Source organism: Chrysochloris asiatica, unplaced genomic scaffold, assembly GCF_000296735.1.
Source record: "Chrysochloris asiatica unplaced genomic scaffold, ChrAsi1.0 scaffold00116, whole genome shotgun sequence".
In the NCBI taxonomy this organism is placed as follows: Eukaryota; Metazoa; Chordata; class Mammalia; order Afrosoricida; family Chrysochloridae; genus Chrysochloris; species Chrysochloris asiatica.
The window spans coordinates 6,813,317-6,835,433 of record NW_006408634.1 but is presented as its reverse complement, the minus strand read 5'-3'; the positions used below and the strand labels follow the sequence as shown (position 1 = coordinate 6,835,433).

General features: G+C 44.5%; 1 protein-coding gene across 1 annotated transcript in view; it reads left to right on the top strand.

The window, feature by feature from the left end:
• The window catches only part of HSD17B14 (hydroxysteroid (17-beta) dehydrogenase 14), a 33,499-nt gene that overhangs the window by 7,799 nt on the left and 3,583 nt on the right, over positions 1 to 22,117 (top strand). Inside the window, exons 5-7 of the mRNA XM_006868173.1 lie at positions 7,958 to 8,049; positions 20,491 to 20,595; positions 20,870 to 20,937. Of these exons, the coding sequence (XP_006868235.1) occupies positions 7,958 to 8,049; positions 20,491 to 20,595; positions 20,870 to 20,937 (265 nt within the window). The remainder of the gene's footprint in view (positions 1 to 7,957; positions 8,050 to 20,490; positions 20,596 to 20,869; positions 20,938 to 22,117) is intronic.

The window sequence follows — 22,117 nt, the reverse complement described above, 5'->3', positions numbered from 1 at the left end:
ACACAAAGAAAATGACATTCATTAAGACAAAGCAAACCTCTAAAGAGAGGACATTTTTAAATTGGAATCGATTATTTCTAAGCAAAGAAGATGCAAAGTAAAGATGGGGTACTGAGACTGAGTGAATCCCTTGAGATCCATGTTAAAGGGAAGGTAGCCAAGATTCTGCCAATTAACAATGCAGATCCACGTGACCCAGTGATGTGTGAAGTATTAATGGAATGAAGGTATCCTTTTTTTAAAAAAGTTTTTATTGTGAATTATATGGGAGAACATTCGTTTTACATTCATCCTATCTTATTTCGTTTCATTGCAATGATTACAATTCCCAGCATGCATCATCAAACAGCCAAAGGGTACATCCCGCACGCCTGCCCCACGGGCCGTCAACACACAGACCCTCTCCCTCTCAGAGTCCAGAATCCCCAGCCTCTCCATCTCTTCACGTCATCATCTCTACCTCTATCTGTAGTGTAGCTGCTTCTCTGGATAGGGTCCTGCACTCCGCTCTTCTCCCTTGATGGTCCCAGGGTCCTCCGCTCCTGGACTGCAAGATCAGCCAGTTTGCTCCTTTTCTTACAAAACGTCTACCTTTACATTTACAACACTCACAATCAGTCCTGATAACATTTATTCACTATTGAACCACAAGAGTCTTATCCCCATCTCCTTAGCAGGCTAATTTTTAAGTTGATAATTTTGTATGGCCCATGAATGATTTTATAAATATCCAAATGGCCCTTAACAATAAAAATGTTCCCCACCCCTGCTGTATCGTTTCCAAGGAGCAGCTGGTGGGTTTGAACTGCTGACCTTGTGGTTCGTAGTGCAGGGCTGATACTACAGCACTCATCAGGAGTCCAGTCATAGGCCTGTTTATTGGCCTGATAGTTCACCTCCTGGGATACACCTCAGGTTCCTAGCATTTATTGAGCTCCGGCGGTACACCTCAGGGTCCTAGTATTTAATAAGTTGGCCTTTAGTATGATGGGCAAGGGAACCCTCTGTTTTCATAAAGCAAAAAGCCAGGTCTCATTGTGTTGTACGGTACTGTGCTTTATTGCCCATCACAGATACTGCGTTTTTACTAAATTGACAGTTTGTGACGACCCCTGCTTTCAGCAAATCAATTGGTGTCATTTTCCCATCAGCATGTGCTCACTTCCTGTCTCTGTCCCATTTTGGTCATCTTTGGAATATTTCAAATTTCTTCATCATGCAATTGCACATTTCATAGATAATAGTCTTGTTTCAATAAAACCTTTCTATGTACCGGGAGACCAAAGCATTCATGAGATTCTCTTAATTGTGATATTTGCTTGGTTGCGGTGACCTAGAACCCACCCCACCATATCTTGAGGTCTGCCTGTAGTATTATTTCACACTGGACTCCTGGTGTGGCACTGTAGGATAAGCACTGGATCGTGAACCACAGTGTTAGTAGTTCAAACCCACCAGCTGCTCCTCGGAAACAGGGTTTCTATGAGTCAGAACCGATTAGAAGGGGCTAAACAACAATAGTAGTAATCCTTGGTACTCCCATCTCTGGCTTCTTCACACGGTGTCTTTCTTCTGTTTCTTCTCTTTAAAAGGAGAAGCGATTAAGCGCTCCACCACTGGCCTAAAAGTTGGCGGTTCAAACCCACCCAGAGTACCTCTAAAGACAGGTCATTGCCTCTGTCCAGTGGGGTGTCTCTGAGTCAGAATCAACTTAGTGGCAATGGGTTTATTCAGTATAACCTCATGGGAATTTAACTGATAATATCTTCAAAGATTCTACTTTCAAACAAGGTCATGTTCACAGGTACCCAGGCTAGGATTTCAATTTATCTTTTTCTTTTCTTTTTCCCATTACCCAAGTTAAGACATGTTTACATTCCAGCCTCTCCTCCCATCTCAACCCTTCTAACCATCAGAAAATGTCTCAGCATGAAACATTTTTTTGTATGTGTGTGGGAAGACTTTTTGTAATAGTTGGAGTCGGTTCTGACTCATAGTGACTCTGTATAGGGTTTCCAAGAAGTGGCTGATGGATTTGAACTGCCAACCTGCCACGGCAAGACTCTTTTACAATAGTGGTCTTATACGACATTTGCCCTTTTTTGATTGACTAATATCACTCAACATAATGACCCCTAGGTTCATCCATGTTATTTCATATTTTCATCATTATTTAATTTATATTTTTGTGTTTTAAAATTCTCTTTTATTGAGATACAATGTATAACATTAGAATAATCATTTTCATATATAATATTCACTATCTCTTGATAATTTAATGCAATGATGTACTTAGCACCAAAAAATACAGAACAATGCCATTGTCTCACAAGTTTCTTATGTCCCATTTCTGAATTTTCTGTCCCCACCAGAGCCTCGTGAAGCAACTGATTTGCTTTCTGTCACTATAGTTTGACCTTTTCTAGATTTCCATATAAATAACTTCATGCAGTACAATGCACTTAATACTTTGAGAATCACGTGTGCTGTCTAATGCTTCATTCGTATGTTTCTTTTAAATGTTGAGTAGTATTACATTGTTTATACATTCATCTACCAATGGATTGAAATCTTGGCTGGTTTTTGTTTTGAGCTGTTTTGAATAAAGCTTCTGTGAACATTTGCTTATAGGCATTTGTGCAGACATATCTTATTACTCTTGAATAGATACTGTGTAGTGGAAGTACTGGATCCTATATATTTTATTTTTCTAAGATACTTTTTATTGTGAATTGAGTGAAGGCTTACAGAGCAGATCATCAGTTTTACATTCAACAAATCAGACACTTTGTTTCATCTCAATGATTACAATCCCCTCCCTGCAACAACAGTGACACTGCTTCCTCAACTTGGTTCCTGTTTCCATTCTTCCCATCTCATCTTTATTCTTTCATGTTGCCTAAAAGATGAGGCTTTCTACTCCCGTAAAGATTTACACCCTCGGAAACCCTGTACAGGGTCGCTATGGGTCGGAACCGACTCGACGGCACTTAACAACAACAAATTAGTCCACTGAGTGTATGAACCAAAGTTTGTTTAGCCACATTGTTCCATTGATGGGCATTTAGGTTGTTTCCATCCTTTTCTTATTGGGAACAGGGCTGTGAGGAACATGAGTGTGTCTCTCTCTTTGTCTCTTACTTCTCTAGGATATGTACCAAGTAGAGGGATTACTGGGTCAAGTGGTGTTTCTATTTCCAATTTTTTTTTATTGCTACAAAAGCAAAGGAAACTGTGTTAAACAAAAGTATCAAAATATAAAGCTATGGTTTTTTTCCCCATATTTTTTTTCCTTCTCCTTCATCCAAGTTAACATGTATCTAGTAACCCTGTATCTAGTAAATGAATTACTCCCCCTTCCCTCCCACCTCTAGTAACCATCTAAGAATGTTTCTTTCTTTCTTTTTTTAATGTTTTATTATGAATTATGTGATACTTTACTGTCGGAAGCCAGCTCTGACATTCTTATTTGGGGGTCCTATAGGGAGGTATGATGTCAGTGAAGAATGAAGTGCACAGAATCGATGGGTCTTGTTAAATGGTGAATTTTCTCCTCTTAACATTTTATTTATCCTCTCACACTTTATTATTCCTCTCACCCTTTACATTTTATTTCTCCTCTCTTCTCTACATTTTATTTCTCCTCTTGCCTATTTCAGATTCTCAAGCAGCTTTTATACTACTCTATACCATCAATCTATTAATCATTCTTTTTAAAGTAGTGGTCTAAATCATACATATTAATCATTTCAATATAGAGCATCAAGAATATAAAATTTTTCCTTGTACCCCTTTTCATAGTTAGACAATATCTGATTTCTGTAAGCAAACCTCATAGCTCTAAAAATGTCATGTTAACCTTAAAACATAATTCTAAATCTTAACTCCTATTTCTACCCTCACCTATTATTTTCTATTGATTCATTAATCACAACATGTACCTAGACTTATTTGCTATGGTAACTGACAACACAGTTGTTTCTCATGATTGATTAAACAAGAAATACCAGAAGCATAAAAAAGTTTTATAGCCAAGAAGAAACAGAACAACTTCCTTATACCAAAAACTTCTCTATACAAAACATCCAGTTAAATTTCTGCTTATGATCTAATACTATTCCTTTAGCCCTCAATTGCATTTTTGCTAATTTTCTAAAGGTCTTAATTCCCCTGACCGAAACTGCACAGAACGTTTAATGTAATCTTGAACTTGAGCTGGCAAAAACTTTAGCTGGTTTTTCCTAGTGGTGAAACTTATTGTTAGTGTGAGAAGCATTCTTTAGGACTACGCATGATTGAATATGGTGTGAATGTGCAAGTTTTAAATCTCTAATATATTTCTTACTAAGATTCTACTGAAAACTTTTATTATAAAATCAAGAAAATTAAAAATAAGCTGATTAAAACAAAGAGACGGAGACAGCAAAGTCCCTACATGAGATCCCTCCTCGGGCCTCGTGTTACAAAGGGGGGACCCATTGTGGCCCTACTTAACAAGGAGCCCTTCATGTTTAGGGTCCTCTGCATGGCCTCCGCCACTTTACATGGGAGAACATTAACTTTACATTCGTCTTATTGTATATCATTTCACTGCCATGGTTACAATCCACTCCATGCATCATCAGCCAATCAAAGGGTATACACTACAAGCCTGCCTCCCGGTCATCAGTACACAGCCCCTCTCCCTCTCTAGGTCTAAAGTCCCCAGCTGCTCCATCTCTCCACATCATTGTCTCTGCCTCCATCTCTGGCATCACTGCTTCTCTGGGTAGGGTCCTGAACTCCGCTCTTCTCCCCTGATGGTCCCAGGGACCCTCGCTCCTAGACTGCAAAGTCAATTATTCCCCTCCTTTTTCTACAAAATGTCTACCTTTTTACATTTCCAACCCTCACAATCAGTCCTGATAACAATTATTCACTATTGTACCACATGAGTGCTATCCCCATCTCCTTTCATCAGATTGGATACTACTCAGTGAAGATTCTACCTTTCTCCATGCCCTCTGGATCTAGGTTCCCTCTTGAAAGCTTGTAAGTCAGTCACTTCTTGCCTTTGTAGTACCCCCCATTTTGGGTAGCCAATGTCCAAGTTGCCCATCCCTGCCTACTCTGTGTATGGAGGGGTTGGGAATGATCCTCGCTGTAAAGATTTGTTCCCTCAAAGAACAAATTCTTGCAGCATGAAAACCTTTTCTTGACTTTTTATTTTCAACTTTTCGTTGTGAATTGAGTGAAGGTTTACAGAACAGATCATCACTTTTGCATTCAGTAAATCATATATTTTGCTTCATTACAATGATTGCAATCCCCTCTGTGTACCATCAGTTAACAATATTTAGCTCTATTCACTTTAACCAGGAGCTCAGGTAGTTTAGTGGTTACGAATTGGGTTGTGAACCTCAAGGTCAGCAGTGCAGAACTACCAGCTGTTCCGTTGGAGAAAGATGAGGCTTTCTGCTCCTGTGAAGATTTACAGCCTCGGAAACCCTATGCAGGGTCGCTATGGGTCGGAACCGTCTCCACGGCACATAACCACCACCACCACCATTCACTTTAACTATTGCATTCTTCCCTGTGTCTCCTGCTACCTTCATCTTTCCTCTGGTCCTATATTGTCTGCCCTGTCACCCATGTTGGAGTTCTGGTGTGGTGCTATGGGTTAATGTGTTGGACTGCAAAGTCGGTTTGAACCAAAAGGTCAGCTGTTCAAACTCGCCAGCCACTCCTCAGAAACCCTCTGTACAGGGTCGCTATGGGTCGGAACTGACGTGACAGTACTTAACAACAATCACCCATGTTAACATGTGTTGTTAACATGTGTCTATTCAATGATGGTGTTGTTGTTAAGTACTGTCGAGTCGATTCTGACCCATAGCGACCCTGTACAGGGTTTCTGAAGCTGTAAATCTTACAGGAGCAGAAAGCCTCATCTTTCTCCCGCAGAACATCTGGTAGTTTCAAACTGCTGACCTCAAGGTTCACAGCCTGATTCGTAACCACTATGCTACCAGAGCACCTAGTCTATAAATCATTTCCCCTCCCCCTTCCCTCAGTAACCATCATAGATTATGTCTTTTAGTAAGAAAACCTTTTCTGGGCTTTTTACAACCATGGTCCAGCTCTGGTAGTGTAGTGGTTACGAATCGGGTTGCAAACTGCAAGGTAAGCAGTTCGAAACTACCAGCCGTTCCACGGGAGAAAGATGAGGCTTTCTGCTCCTGTAAATATTTACAACTTCAGAAACCCTATGCAGGGTTGCTGTGAGTCGGAACCAACTCCATGGCACACCATTGGTGGGACTGGGGGTACATTTCAACCCATTCCACCACTTCTCTGCCCCTCCATCCATTTATCTCCTGGTATTTTGGGAGCACTCAGGTTCTTTCTGCCCATTTTGTATCTTTTCCTTTGTTCTTACTCTCCTATCTTTCCAGCTCCTTGTCTTCTGAAAGATATTTTTTGCTCCCTTTACTCCCCTTCCTACCCCAATTCCTTCTACTTATTCAACAAATACGTATATTCATGGTGCCAATTATCAGTTACTAATATTGACTCCTGACAGTTATAAGTCCGACAACAACCTCTTAGCCTTTTTCTGCAAATGGGGAAACTGAAGCACAGAGAGGCAAAGTGACTTGCTTGAGGTCACACAGCCAGGAAATGGCAGGGTTGGGATTTGAAATCAGGTTATCTAGCCCCAGAGACTGGTCTTTTCTCTTTCTCTTAAAAAAAAAAAAAAAAGCGTATTTGATTGTGTTTTAGGTGAAAGTTGACGTAGCAAATTTTTATACATATTCATGACCCTTGGTTGCCATTTCCACAATGTGTCAGCATTCTGGAAATTTCTATTCTGTGTGCTGTTCCCATTCGTCTTGCTTCCCTGCCCCTCCTTACCTTCTCATCTCTGCTTTAGAGTAAATGTTGAGTGTTTGGTCTTATATGTTGTTGTTAAGTGCCAACTCATAGCAACCCTGTGTAGGGTTTCCGAGGAGCAGCTGGTGGGTTCGAACTGCTGACCTGTGATTTGCAGTCCATTGTTTATTCCACAGTGCCACACCAGGAGTTCATTGGTCTCAGATAGTTGGTTATTAAAAGAAGTACAGTGCTCATAGGTGATACTGTTTATAAGTCAATCTATTATTTGGCTAAAAGGTGACTTCTGGGAGTGACTTGCATTCTAAGTTCAAAGGGTATCTTAGGGTCATAGTTTCAGTGGATCCTTTAGTCTGTAGGTCCAGGCAGTCTGGCCTTTTTAAGGAGTTTGAGTTTTTTTTCTTTGTTTCCTATTGTATCTAGCACCTTCTACTGTGTCCCTGGTTAGACTGGTGGGGAGTGGTAACTGGGCACCGTCTAGTTCTTCTGGTCTCAGGATAGAGCTGGCCATGGTCCTGTGACTCATTTCTTCTGTGAGTCTTTGGCTTCCTTCATTCTCTCTCTCTCTTTTTTTAAGTTTTTATTGTAAATTGAGTGAAAGTTTACAGGGCAGATCATCAGTTTTACATTCAACAAATCATACACCTTGTTTCATTATAATGATTATAATCCCCTCCATGTACCATCAATCAGTTAACAGTATTTCTCTCTACTCATTTTAGCTCTCTCTCTCTCTCTCTCTTTTTTTTTTAAACACTCAGGCATATATAATAATTTACACCACCAAAGAGCATATTCTGCAAGCCTGCCTCCTGGCCCTCCAGCTCTCAGTCCCTCTCTTCCCATGAATCTAGAGTCTTCAGCTGCTCCCTCTCTGCCTCCATCTCTGGTGTTGTTACTTTTCTGGATAAGGTCCTGCATTCCACATGTGCTCTTCTCCCTTGATGGTCCTAGGGTCCTCTGTTTCTGAACTGTAAGATGAACTATTCCCCCGTTTTTGTTACAAAACTTCTTTTACATCCTTTATTGTCTTTTGTTCCCCTCAACTCTCTCTTTTTCTCTCTGCCCTGTCTCACACTTGTAGACCCGCCCCCGCAATGGCCGGAAGAGACCTCCGCCCAAGGCTTCCGACAGCTTCTGGAGTTGAACCTGCTGGGGGTATACACCTTGACCAAGGTAAGACCTGAGGACCCAGCTTGGGCAGGAGTCACCTTCTGACAACCTGAATATGGATTAACGACCTAGGGAATGCTGGGACACTGGGTGCCGCAAAACAGCAGAAATGCATTGGCTCTTAGTTTCTGGAGGCCAGAAGTCTGAAGTCAAGGAGTCAGCAAGCAGTGCTGTGCTTTCTCCTAAGGAAACGTCCTCTCCTGGTTTCCAGTAGCCCCAGGCATTCCTTGGTTTGTAGCAACATCATTCCAAAATGTGCCTCTGTTATCACATGACCACCTTCTCTCCCTTTACTTCTTCTTTCTTAAAATAGTATTTTATTGTGTTTTTGGTGAAGGTCTACAGAGCAGTTGCAGTTCCCATTAAACGTTTTTACTCAGGTTGTTCAGTGACGTCAGTTACCTTCTTCACAGTGTGTGAGCATGCTCATGATTTTCATTCTGGTTGCTCTGTTTCCATTCATCTAGTCTCCCTCTCCCTCTTATATTCTTTTCTTTGTTTTAAAGTCATTGTTGGCTATTTGGTCTCATATAGCTGATTTTTTTTAAGAAGTACTTACAAGTGATATTCATTATTTTATGAATTACTCGGTTATTTAGCTATAAGGTTCGAGGTTTGAAAAGTATCACAGGGTCTCGTCTCTACCAGTCCAGTTGTTATTGTTAAGTGCTATAAGAGTCAGTCCAGACTCATAACGACTCTGTATAGGGTTTCCAAGGAACAGGTGGTGAGTGAGATCAAACCAGTTCAAACTGACCTTGTTGTCCAGCACCACAACGGTCCAGTAGGTATTTTTTTTTTAAGGATTTGAGATTCTGTTCCATATTTTTCTCTCATTGTTCTTGTGTGCCATTGAATCGGTACCGATTTATAGTGACCCTGTCTGTATAGGGTTTCCAAGGTTGTAAATTTTTATGGAACCAGAAAGTCTCCTGTTTCTCCCGCAGAGCAACTGGTGGATACAAACTGCTGATTTTGTGGTAAGCAGCCCAATACATAACCCACTACACCTAAGGCACCACTCAGCTGGTATTAGGACCCTACTTCCTCCAGGATGACCTCATGGTCAAGTTCATGATGACTGCTAACAACCTAATGCAGAACTGTCCCTTAGCACTTTCCAGGCTAGAAATTGTACAGAAGCGCGTTGTAGGGTAATGCACCAGACCACAATGTCTTTCAACTGCAGGGTCAGAGGTTCACACCCATCAGCCGCTCCTCGTAAACCCTGTTGTTGCTGTTGTTTTGTGCTGTGGAGTCGGTTCCAATTCATAGTGACCCTGTATGGGGTTTCCGAGGCTATAAATCTTTACGGGAGCAGAAATCCTCATCTTTCTCCCACGGAACAGCTGGTAGTTTCGAACTGCTGACCCTGAGGTTTGCAGCCCACCTTAGACAGGGTCAATATGAGCTGGAACTGACTCAATGGCACTTAACAACAACAATCTTTAAAGACATTGCTTTCTTCTGCAGAGCCACTGGGTGGGTTTGAACTGGTGAGCTTTTAATTAGTGTGGTTGTTATTAAGTGCCCTTAAGTTGGTACAGACTCAGAGCAACCCTGTCTAGGGTTTCTGAGGAGCAGCTGGTGAGTTTGAACTGCTGACTTCGCTGTAGGATAAGCACTTGGTCCTATGCTTATCCTATATCATCACACCAGAACTCCTTTCGGTTAGTAGCCAAGGGCTAAACCATTGTGGCTGCTTATGTTAACGTCATGTATTCCATCTGCCAAGGCCTTGCTTCTAAACAAGGTCATGTTCACAGGTCCAGTTTGGGACCTGGACATTCCTTTCTAGGAACACAATTCAAGCCACCATAGATTGTCGGACTCATTGTGTCTGAACACTACAAGGTCAATGGTTCAAACCCACCTGCTGCTCCTTAGAAACTCCATACAGTGTCGCTATGAGTCAGAACGGACTCGCACTTAACAGCAACAACCCACCCTTGGAGTGGTGTGGCACTATAGGATAAGTACTGGACTGATAACTGTAAGGTTGGTAGTTCAAACCCACCAGTTGCTCCTTAGAAATCCTATACGGGGTCACTGGAGAGCCAGATGTTTTCTGTCCCTTGGTTTGTTGTAGGGCTTCAAACTGGTTCATTCTGGTTGAATCCTATGTTGAGAATTTGCATCTCCACCCCAGATAAAATCAGAATCTATGTTTTAACCAGGAATCTGGTGAAAACGTAGATTCTGATTCATTCTATCTGGGGTGGCAAGGGGTCAGCACCTAAATGAACCACTCCACTCAGAAGCCCTGCTTTGATCTCCCTTTTGCCAAAAGAACCCAGCTTTTTAGAGACCAAACTAGTTGTCATTGTGTTGATTCCGACTGGGAGTTACCCTACAGGGCAGAGTAAAACTACCCCATAGGGTTTCTTTGGGGAAGCTGACTGTCTCATCTTTCTCCCATGGAACAACTGGTAGGTTTGAACCACCAACCTTTGGGTTAGCATCTGAGCACTGTAACCACTGTGCCACCAGAGCTCCTTGCTCCTTAGAGAATGTTAAAACAACAACACCAAAACCCAGTTGCTGCCTTTCAGTTATCTCTAACTATAGTGACTCCATGTATGTTCCATAGGGTTTTCTTCCTTATTTTTTTTTTTTAAGCCGTTTTGCTAATTGTTTTATAACCACACCTAACTAGCACAGAGAAGGCCTTGTACAGAACAACACAGTGAAGGGTCAAAGATGGAGGTGTTCCCTTAGCAAGGCTGAAGATTTCAGTGTCTGGGGTTTGGAATTGAGTCTGCAGTCCTTGGTTTGGGATGGATCACTGCATGTGTGGGCAGTCCACGCTTTAACCAGGTTTGACCAGAAGAATGACCACTTGGCCCAGATAGAAGGAGATGAAGTGCTTAGTTTCATGTGTCAACACATCTACCAAATTTGCTCCCCACCGATGCAGTGACAGGTGAGGTTGTTTTTTCTTGTCGAACTCCTTCTTGATGTGGTCTGTGATATCCCTTTTCGATGGTGTGTTTCCCCAGCACCTGCGCAGTGCACTCCACCAAGTCTTGTTGCATTTCCTTTGACAAGTCGGCATTTTTGATCTTGGCCTTTCGGTCACAAGTGGTTCCTCTGGTGAGCGTCGATGAGCCCACTGAGATGGTCTTCTGGGGGAGGGGTTAGAGCGTCAGAAGCCAGGCCAAGCCGAGGTTCATCTCCTCATAGGGTTTTCATAACTGGTTACTTGGAAGTATATTGGCAGGCCTTTATTCTGAGTGGAACTGATTCAATCTGAATCACTCACCTTTTGGTTAGCAGTTGAGCACGTTAGCATATCCTCATAGTCAGAAAAAGATACCTGTTAACTCTGCTACCCCAGACTTCCTAGGAAACTTCCGGGACCTTCCCAGTTGGTTTAGTGGTGCTGAGGATGGGGTACTATAAGGAAGCAGAACTAGGCAGTTAGAGCTTTACCATCCTGGAGTGAAGGACACGTCTTTCCTGTCCCAAGCCCAGCAACACTGACCCTTCCTGAAAGGGGCTGCGAGGTGGAAGGTCCAAGGCCGGCAGCTGGAAACAGAGAGAAGCTCAGGATGTAGGAAGGTCATGGAGGGACTGTGATTCTGAGCAGGGATCCTAGGGGGTTACCCAGCTCCTGATCTATTTCTACTCCAAGGGTCTGGCATCCCATCTCTGCCCTTTTTAGAATATGACTGGGGAATGTGGGGGGCTGGGTGGGGAGATCTGTCCAGAGATGCCCCTTACCCCCAGGGTCTTTCTAGCTGCTGGAAATTGAATACATGTCTCAATTATCCAATGCTGTCCTCATACAAAGGAGCTCTGGTAGTGGCGTGGTTACGCATTGGGCTACTGACCTCAAGGTCAGCAGTTTGAAATTACCACCCATTCCACAGGAAAAAGATGAAGCTTTCTTCTCCCTTAAAGATTTACAGCCTCAGAAATCCACCACCACACCCTCACAAAAAAAATACAAATTGGGTGGCTTTTAAAAAAATTCTTATTATATAAAACTTGGTGCCATTGATTTGATTCTGCCTCAGAATGACCCTATTGGACAGAGTAGAACTGCTCCCCAGGATTTCTGAGGCCATAAACCTCTCCAGAAGCAGACAGCCTCATCTTTCCCCTGTGGAGAGGCTGGTGGATTTGAACTAGGAACATTATCTTAGCAGCTGAATGTTTAACCACTGTGCTCAGTGGTTAAAGTCCTGCAACCCAGGGCTGTAAGGACTCTATACAGATTGTTACTAAGTGCCATCAAGTCAGTTCTAATTCATAGCGAGCCTGTATAGGATTTCTGAGGAGCAGCTGGTGAGTTTGAACTGCTGACTTTGCAGTTCAAACTGACCTTTTGGTTTAGTGCTTACCCTACAGTGCCATATGGAGCTCTGGGAGTGCAAAAGGTTAAACGCTTGTAAAAAGATTGGTGACTCCAATTGGCCTGACAACTAAAGAAAACCCTGGTGATCCATTCCTGTAAAGATTACTGTTGTTAAGTGTCATTGAGTTGGTTCCGACTCATAGCAACCTTGTATAGGATGTTCGAGGAGCGGCTAGTGACTTTGAACCACCGACTTTGCGGTGCTTATTCTACAATACCATCCGACTTAGAAAACTCTTATGGGGCAGTTGTACTCGATCACATGGGGTGGAGTCCCATCTCAGTGGATGGCAGCTCCTCCCCTTCCTTTCCTCCCCTCCCCCGCCCATGTCCTCTAAAAAACAAACTCAGTGGATTTCCACTCATACAGAGCCACCCAGAATAGGGTTCCCGAGACTGTTTGTAAATAATCTTTAAAATGTAAGTAAAAAGCATCATCTTTGTCTGTGAAGTGGGTGGTGGATTTGAACTACCGACCTTGTGACTAAAAAGCGCCATCCGAGCTCCATGGTCTATAAAGAAATCTACATTCAATTTAGGTCCAGAGTGCCCATTTCTCACCATCCCCTCCTATCTGAACCATCAACAGCCTCTGTCCTCACCCCTCACAGCCTATTTCCCACACGGTCGCCAGAGGGCGCCCGGTCCTTCGATGGACGCTCTGGTCCCTCCTCCTGGAAGCACGAAGGGTTTTCCTTGACGTCCTTCTCCCTCAGAGTGGAAGCTGATTCCTCACGGAGGCCCACTGGGCTCCCAAATGATCTGTTCACGATTCACGATTTGTCCCTTCTCTGCCCTCATCCTGCATCCTCTGAGCTCCAGCCACACTGGTTCCTCCCTGTTCCTCCTCCACTCCAAGGTCAGCAGTTTGAAAGCGAGAAAGATGAGGCTTTCTGCTCCTACAAAGAGTTACAGTCTTGGAAACCCTATACAGGGTCACCATGAGTCAGAACCGACTCCATGGGACACAACCAACACCACTGAGTTGGAGTTCTGGTGTGGCACTGTAGGATAAGCACTTGACTGTACTGTTGGTTTGAACCTCAAGACGGACGGTTCAAATCCACCAGCTGCTCCTCGGAAACCCTATACACTGTCTCTGCGAGTTAGAAGTTACTCAAAGACAGTTAATGACAACATCCACATTTTGGCTCTTGGGAATGAACTAAAACCAGCTGTCAATATGTGGATTCTGACTCAGGTCGACCTCACTGCGTTCTTTAGGGTTTTCAATGGCTGATGTTTTTACCTCTGGGTGGTCTCAAACACCCAACCTTTCTGTTAGCAGCAGAGTGTGCTCACCATTTGTCCCACCCAGTGATTCTATACATTGAATTAGTTGTCAGCCTCTAAAAGGCAGGCGACTTCACATTATCAGATTTTTGGTATTTCTTGAATATTTGACCGAGCTGGTGAAATGGACCCATGGGCGAAGGCAGTGTATTCAGTGGGACCCGAGCTCTCTAGACCCTGCCTCTCTCTTTATTGGGCTGCCTGACCCTTTTACCTACAAGTGGTCCCTACCACCTGGGGTCTAGATGATGGGCCGGTCTACCTGAGTTCAAATCCCACCCAGTTTAGTTACCTCCGGACTAGAGGTCAGATAAGTGCCTTATCGTCTTTGTGTTCCTCAGTTTTCACATTTGTAAAGTGGAGGTAAGAATAGCATCTAACTCATAGGGTTGTTTTACAGGTTAAATGAGTTAATACACACAGAGCTACCCTCTGGGATATATTGCTTATAATGAACCTTGTCCTCAAAGTGTCCCTTAACTGTTTGAATTTTTTGTGATTTGCCTTAGGCAAATGGAACCAGGGGGGTGGCAGAGGGAAAGGTGAAATTCAAACTGATAACCTGAGTGGGAGGGAAGAAAGTGGAGCAGTAGAACAAAGGGGAGTTTCATTCACCAGAAAGGTATGTGCAAAGGCCCTGGGGCCAAAAGCAACCTGATTTATTTTAAGAAACTGAGAAGCTGCTTTTCTCATCTCCAGCCTCAGCAATGATAAACCTTTTGTTAAACTTGTTGCATTTATTTTCTCCCCCCTTTCTCCACCCAGATGTCATCTAATTTCCTTAGGGCGTACCTTGTATGTTGTTGTGGTTGGGTGCCATTGTGTGGATTCGAACTCACAGCCACCCCATGTTTCAGGTCCAGAGGACACACTCTACTCCCAGCTCTTCTTTCTTTTTTTAAAAAAAGTTTTTATTATGGATTGAGTGAAAGTTTACAGGGCAGAACATCAGTTTTACATTCAACAAATCATATACTTCGTTTCATTACAATGATTATAATCCCCTCCGTGTACCATCAGTTAACAATATTTATCTCTATTCATTTTAGCTCTTTTTAAAAAACAACAACAACAACAACACTCAGGCATATATAATAATTTATACCACAAAACGGCACATTGTGCATGTCTGCCTCATGGCCACCAGCTCACGGTGGCTGTCTTCCCATGAATCTAGAGTCCTCAGTTGCTCCCTCTCTCCATGTCCCTATCTCTGCCTCCATCTCTGGTGTTGCTGCTTCTCTGGATAAGGTTCCACATTCTGCTCGCTCCTGGTCTTCTACCTTTACAATTGGGACAGTTGCAATTAGTCAAGATAACAGTTACTCACTATTGAATTATAAGAATCTTACCCCATCTCTTTTAACCAGACCCATCTAGACAAGATGAAAAGTATTCAGTGGGGACTTTTATCTTCCCACACACACTCAAACTAAGTTCCGTCTTCAAACCTTGTAAACCAGTCACTTCGTGCCTTTATCAACCCCTCATTTTAGGTAGCCAACGTCTAAGTTGCCTGTCCCTATCTACCCTATATGGAGTCCTGGTGTGGCACTGTGGGCTAATGCATCAGACTTCAGAGTCATTTGAACTGCAAGGTTGGTGGTTCAAGCTCACCAGCTGCTCCTTAGAAACCCTACACAGGGCTGCTATGGACTGGAATCAACTCAACGGCACTTAACAACAACATCTACCCTATATACAGAGGGGATAGCATTGATACTTGAAGTGAAGACTCCTTCCCTCTCTATTGGTATTTTGAGCTACTACCTCTGTGCATATAGGTCAAGTTCATTAAATTGTAGCAATTTACCCACATTGCCTTTATGAAAAAAAAAAATTTTTTTTTTATCTTCCTCTAGTCGAGTTCTGATTATCGAGCCATCAAGGCTAGGTCAAATGGGTACTCTCTGCAAGTTTGGGCGTTCTTCTGCGTCTCCCCTCACTTCATATCAGCTGGATGCTTCACTCTCAGCTCTAGTCTCTGTGGCAATGTCCTTGTCCATGGGCTCAGGTGTCCCCAGGTCTCACCACACTTTGGACCATCTAGCCCTTCGTCTTCTTTCTCTCATCCCCAGGTCAACGGGAGTCTATGGAACGTGGTTGAACTTAGCCCATATCTTCATTGCTGCCTTTCCCCCTCTTCCACTCACCAGTAGACCAATGTGCTCATCAGCAAGCTTGCATGCCTGCTCATGTGCTCTCTTTGAGTTTTAATCTTAGAGGGGGGTTTGTCCTGAAGGGGCTTGATTGCTTGCCTTGTTGGCTTCCCAGTAAACAATGTACTTATTTTTTTCTTTTTAATGTTTTATTGTGAATTATGTGATAGTTTACATGGGAGAACATTAGCTTTACATTCATCCTATCTTATATTGTTTCATTGCCATGGTTACAATCCCCTCAATGCATCATCAACCAACCAAAGGATATACCATGTAAGCCTGCCCCCCTCTAGCCCCCAGTCATCAGCACACAGCCCCTCTCCCTCTCTGGGTCTAGAGTCCCCAGCTGCTCCGTCTCTCCACGTCATTGTCTCTGCTTCCATCTCTGGCGTCACTGTTTCTCTGGGTAGGGTCCCGCTCTCCGCTCTTCTCCCTTGATGGTCCCAGGGACCTCCGCTCCTAGACTGCAAAGTCAACCACTCCCCTCCTAGTGACAAAATGTCTACCTGTACATTTCCAACCCTCACAGTCAGTCCTGATAATAATTATTCACTGTTGTACCACCTGAGTGCTATCCCCATCTCCTTTTATCAGCCCCTCCCAGATAGATTGGATACTACTAAGTGGAGATTCTACCTTCCTCCAGGCCCTCTGGATCTAGGCTACCTCTTGAAAGCTGGTAAACCAGTCACTTCTTGCCTTTATAGGCCCCCCATTTTAGGTAGCCCATGTCCCAGTTGCCCATCCTTGTCTACTCTGTGTATGGAGGGGGTGGGAATGATCCTCGATATAAAGATTTGTTCCCTCTTTTGAGCTACTGCTTCCATAGGTGTAGGTCAAGTTCATCAAATTGTATCAGATTACTCTTTTTTTCTTCTTCTTTCTTCTTCTAGTTGAGCTCTGATCATCCAGTCACTGAAGCCAGGTCAAGTGGGTATTATCCGCAAGTGTGGGTGTTCTTATGCATATGCCCTCTCTTCTTATCAGCTGGATGCTTCACTCTCCAATCTAGTCCTCTGTGGCTATGTCACTGTCTCTGGGCCCAGGAGTCCCCAGGTCTTGCCACACTGCTGGCCGACCAGGTCTCTACCTGGGTTCACAGGAGTCTATTGAATGTTGTAGGGCTTAGCTCGCAGCTTCATTGCTGTTTTTCCCTCACTTCCCCTTATCGGTGACCAACATGGTCACTAATCAGAGCGTATTCCCATACACACTTAGAAGGGGGTTTTCTCTGAGAGGGACCCAACCACTTGGCTTGATGTCTCCTGGATGAGCAACTTGCTTGTTCTTATAGTAATTAGTCGGACTGCCTAGAGTGTTTTGTATGTTTCCTGTTGGTCTTTCTTTCTGTTCTTCTAGCCACTCCAGGCTGGTCTGCTTGTCCTTTCAAGTGGAAATTTCCTACCTCAGAAGCTTCTGGATGCTGTTCAGGATTCCACCTATGGTTTTATGTAATAATCTGCTTATTCTTGGAGCAGCCAATCATTCGGCCATTTTTGTTTTGGGTTTTTCCTGAAGATCTTTCTTCTGTCATTCTAGCTGTTCCAGGTGGGTCTATTTGTGCTTTCTAGTGGGGATGTCCCACCTCAGAAGGTTCTGGATGGGACTCAGGATTCCACCTAAGGTCCTATACACTGCAAAGGCCTATTTCACTGGGCAAGTTCTAGAACCCCTTTTAGGTATTCCAATCAATTATAGGCTGAAGATGGGCTTACAAGCCAGCTCTTCTTTCTTTTGGTGGTAGTAGGTTCCTCTGAGGTCAGCTTGCTGGTTTGAATCTCTTTGATAGCTCAAAAGAGATTGGATTAAGATATCACCTAATCTTGTAGATTACCTGACCTCATTAACATCATAGAAGTGAGGATTCAACAACCCACAGGATAATGACATCAGATCAGAGCTGATTACATCATGGGGTGATTACATCATGTTGGGTCTCATCAGGGAGGTGATAACTACATCTTTCCTGCTAAACCACTGAGAATTTTGGCCCAACCAAGATGACACAAAACCTTAACTACTGCAGGTTCCATTGACTTCCCTCTGACTCATAACAACCTATGCACAACAGCATGAAACACTGCTTGGGTCTATGCCAGCCTTACCATCTTTGCCATGTTTGAGCCCATTGTTGTAGCGACTGTGACAATCCATCTTGCTGAGGGTCTTCCTCTTTTTCACTGATTCATTACTTTACTAGAGCATGATATCCTTCCCCAGGGACTGGTCCCTTCTGATAATATGTCCAAAGGATACGAAATGAAGTAGCATTCTAGCTATACTTCTTCCAACACAGGTGTGTTCATTCTCTGGCCGTCCATGGTGTATTCAATATTTTTCTTCAACACTGTAACTCAAATGCATCAGTTCTTCAAATCTTTGTCTTTTTCATTATCCAGCTTTTACATGTAAATGAGGTCATTAAGAGACCAGGACTTGGGTCATGGGTACCATGTTTTTGCTGTTTTGTTAAGTGCTGTTGAATCGGTTCTTACTCATAGCCACCAGGAGCGGCTGGTGGGCTTGTGGTTCACATCCAATGCCCATCCTACAACACCACACCACAAGTCCCAGGTGTACCATAAGTGCACCATTAAGATGACAGCCAAGAAATGTCTGTGTAGCACAGTTCTACTCCATGGGGTCTAACACCTGGGGTCACTAGAGTCAGATGGCAATGGATTTGTTTTGTGGGAAACAAGAAAAGTGGGGGATCTCCTGGAGCTAGGTCTAAGAACCCCATAATTTAGGGGAACCAGGACTCCAGGTGTGCCACTATAGGATGGGCACTGGACTGGGAATCACAAAGTCAGCAGTTCAGGTCCACCAGCTGCTCCTCAGAGGCCACATGTAGGGTCGCTATGAGTCAGGACCAACTCAATGGCACTTAACAACAATAAGGGCTAGACCAGAGTGAGGGGAAAGGACTTTCAGGTGGGCTGCTACCTGGGTATGGAATGGGTGAAGGGAGAAAGCTCACGGAGTGAGTGTAGGTAGCTAAGCCTTGATGAAGGGGCCAGCGGGGACTGAGGGTCCGAGGCCCGCAGCAACTGGAGGTACTGGGTGACCTTGGGGAGAGAGGTCCACCAGGAATGTGTGTAAAGAGTGAGACAAATATTCTCACGTGTCAACTGTGTGCCTGGCAATAGGATGACGTGGCTCACCAAACCCTGTCTAGCTCTGGCGGAAGGCAGGTTTGTGGACTGGGGCCCGAGGAGGGAGTTAATAAGTAGCCACTCAGATAGCAGGGAGGACTAGGAGGGACAATAAAGCAGGCGATGGGCCAGATTTTAAAACTCATAGAACCTGGGGACTGAGAGGGGGTCCCTAAGGAGAAAGGCAGAAAATAAAGACCCCTCTTTTCCACATCACCTACGGGGTTCCAGGTTCCAGGTCTACCAGTAGACCTTCACCATCCATGTCTGGCAGGACTCTTCACCCCAAGGTCATCCAGCACCTCCTTGGCTCCATCTCAAGGACTCACTGGATGTTTATCTTCCTCCCCCTCCCTCCATCTGGACTCTACCATCCCAGGCACCTTAACCAGTGTGCCACCAGGGCCCCTTGAAAAGTCTAAAGAAACATACAGTAGGGGGAATGCTGGGGAAACCAAACACAAATACCCCCCAAAATTGCTGCCATCAAGCGATTGAGAAAAAGGGGGAGGCCATTTCTGAGGAAGTGGAGAGGGTTTAAGGGGCCCAGGTGGCACAGTGGTTAAGCGCTCAGCTGTTCACTGAAAGGTTGGCCGCTGGAACCCCCAGCTGCTCTGTGGGAGTCAGCTTTGGTAAACACGACAGTCTTGGAAGGCTTGTGCGGCAGTTCTATTCCAGCCACAGGATCGCTGCGAGTAGGAATAAATTGGACAGGGTGGCAGTGGGTGTTTTGGGAGACAGACAGAAGGAGCTGGAGATTCATTGGGATTTGAACTCCTGGAACCTTGTGGGGGTGCCCAGCATAAGCTCTCATTAATCTTTAGTGGCAGGAACTGGCCTTGCCTAGCCCACTCAGCTGTCCAGTGTGCTCAAGGAAAAGGAAGGATAAAATCAGATTTTCTTCCAGGTCATGTGTAGGGGAAGAACAAACAGCAAAGAGAGTTTAGGGACCCGGAGGGAGGTGCAGGGGAGAAGTTGGTGGAAGATGGGTGTTTTCTCCAGGGCTTTCAAGTTCTTACCCAGAGCTCTCTGGGAAACCAGGAACCAGCTTCTCTTCCATAGATGAGAGAACTTCCTTTATTTTTGCAATTCAACTTTCTAGATCACTCTTACAGTTTTCAGTGTCGGTAGGGATAAGGATTTGGTGTACAGAGACCCAGAGAGAGGGGGTGGACAGAGACTGACAGAGAGGGGGACAGAGACCCAGAGAGGTAGAAAGTAGGACAGAGGCCTGGAGAAGAGGGTAGAGGACAAAACTCAGCAGCAGAGGCATAGAGGAAAGGAGAGAGAGTCTCCCATGTGCTAAGGCTGAGACCCTGGAGCAAAGCTGACGGGTGAGTACCCAACTCTGAGTACTGTCTCCCGGGGACACCAGTACCAACTAAGAACCCATTACAGAGCCAGACATTGGTCACCTGTGATTACCTTTCTATGAGCAGGGGGCCACAGTTGTTTCTGTCTCCTCTCTCTGCAGCTTGCCCTCCCCCACCTTCGGAAGAGCCGGGGCAACATCATCAACATCTCCAGCCTGGTTGGAGCCATTGGTCAGCTTCAGGCAATTCCCTATGTGGCCACCAAGGTACACCCAAATCCATCCCTTCCTTCTTTCCCTTCCTGGACTCCCACAGGGCCTTGGTCTTTAGGATCTGACCCAGGGAGGGCCTCTCTCATGCAACTCAAAAATTCAGCCTAGAGGAACTCTTGGTCAAGTTGGTAAGCACCCAGTTTCTCCTAAGAAATGAGTCTCAGGTATCTAAAGGAAACCTGCAAGGAGAGCATGCTCCCTGGTTCTGGTTGGGAAGAGAGGACAGGAAGAGCCCCATCTGCCATGGTTTGAACTTCCTCCTCCACAGGGGGCAGTTACGGCCATGACCAAGGCCTTGGCCCTGGATGAGAGCCAATATGGCGTCCGAGTCAATTGGTGAGTAGACTTAAGGAGGCACAGAGTCCCCTGGGGAGGGGGGGAAATGGGAGGACTGGGAATGAGTCAGGCCCTAAGGTGTCACAGGTTTCCCCCTAGCAATGAACCAAAGGGTTGGCAGTTCAAATCCACCAGAGGTGTTGTAGAAGAAAAGCCATCTGCTTCCATAAGATTGCTATTGTTCGTTAAAATCAAGCTAGCTCCAACTCTTAACGACCCTCTGCACAACACATTTTGGGAGTCTAGAGGTCTATATTTAGGGCACCGGCTCTTGTGGAAGGCTCTCTCTCTCTGTTGACTCTGGAGAAAGGTCATGTGTCCTTTCAGCATCTGTACTCCCAGCATTCCTTGGAGGTCTCCATGTATCTTGGCACCAATCTTCCCCTGGTCTCTGCACTGAGACACTCCTAGACCCAGGGGAAGATTGGTACCTGGCTCTTCATTCTTGGTGATAGTAAATCCCTGTGATCTGCACTTTCCTCTTTCCTCATACCTTTTGTAAAAGAAAAGGTGTTATAGGACACATCTCAGGGAAACTCCCCTCACTTGGATCAGGGCTCTGACAGGATTAGGCTGTTTTATCCAACCCTAATCTTGTTACAAAGGAACTCTGGTAGTGTAGTGATTACAAATCGGGTTGCTAATCTCAAGGTCAGCAGTTCGAAACTACCAGCTGTTCCACGGGAGAAAGATGAGGCTTTCTGGTCCTGTAAAGATTTACAGCCTTGGAAACCCTGTACAGGGTCACTATGAGTCAGAACTGGCTCCGTGGCACGTAACAACAACAACAACAATGCTATTACACCAGAAGGAGTGTTTGTGCTTACTGAGCACGAAAAGGCTTTCAATTGTGTGGATCATGAGGAACTTCAGATAACACTGCAGAGGACGAGTATTCCAGAACACCTGAACAGGCAGTCACTTGAACAGAACAAGGAAACACAAGGGTTTTAAATCAGGAAAGCTATGCCCAAGGGTTATATTGTTTCCCCATAGTTATTCAAACTGTATGTTAAATAATCCAAGAAGCTGGATTACATTAAGAATAATATGGCACCCAGGAGACATCAAGGCTAGTGGTTGGGTCCCCTCAGGGCAAACCCCCTTCGGAGACTAAGACTCAATGGGAATACATGCTCTGATTGGTGTTCGTCACTGATAAGGGGAAGCGAGGGAAAAA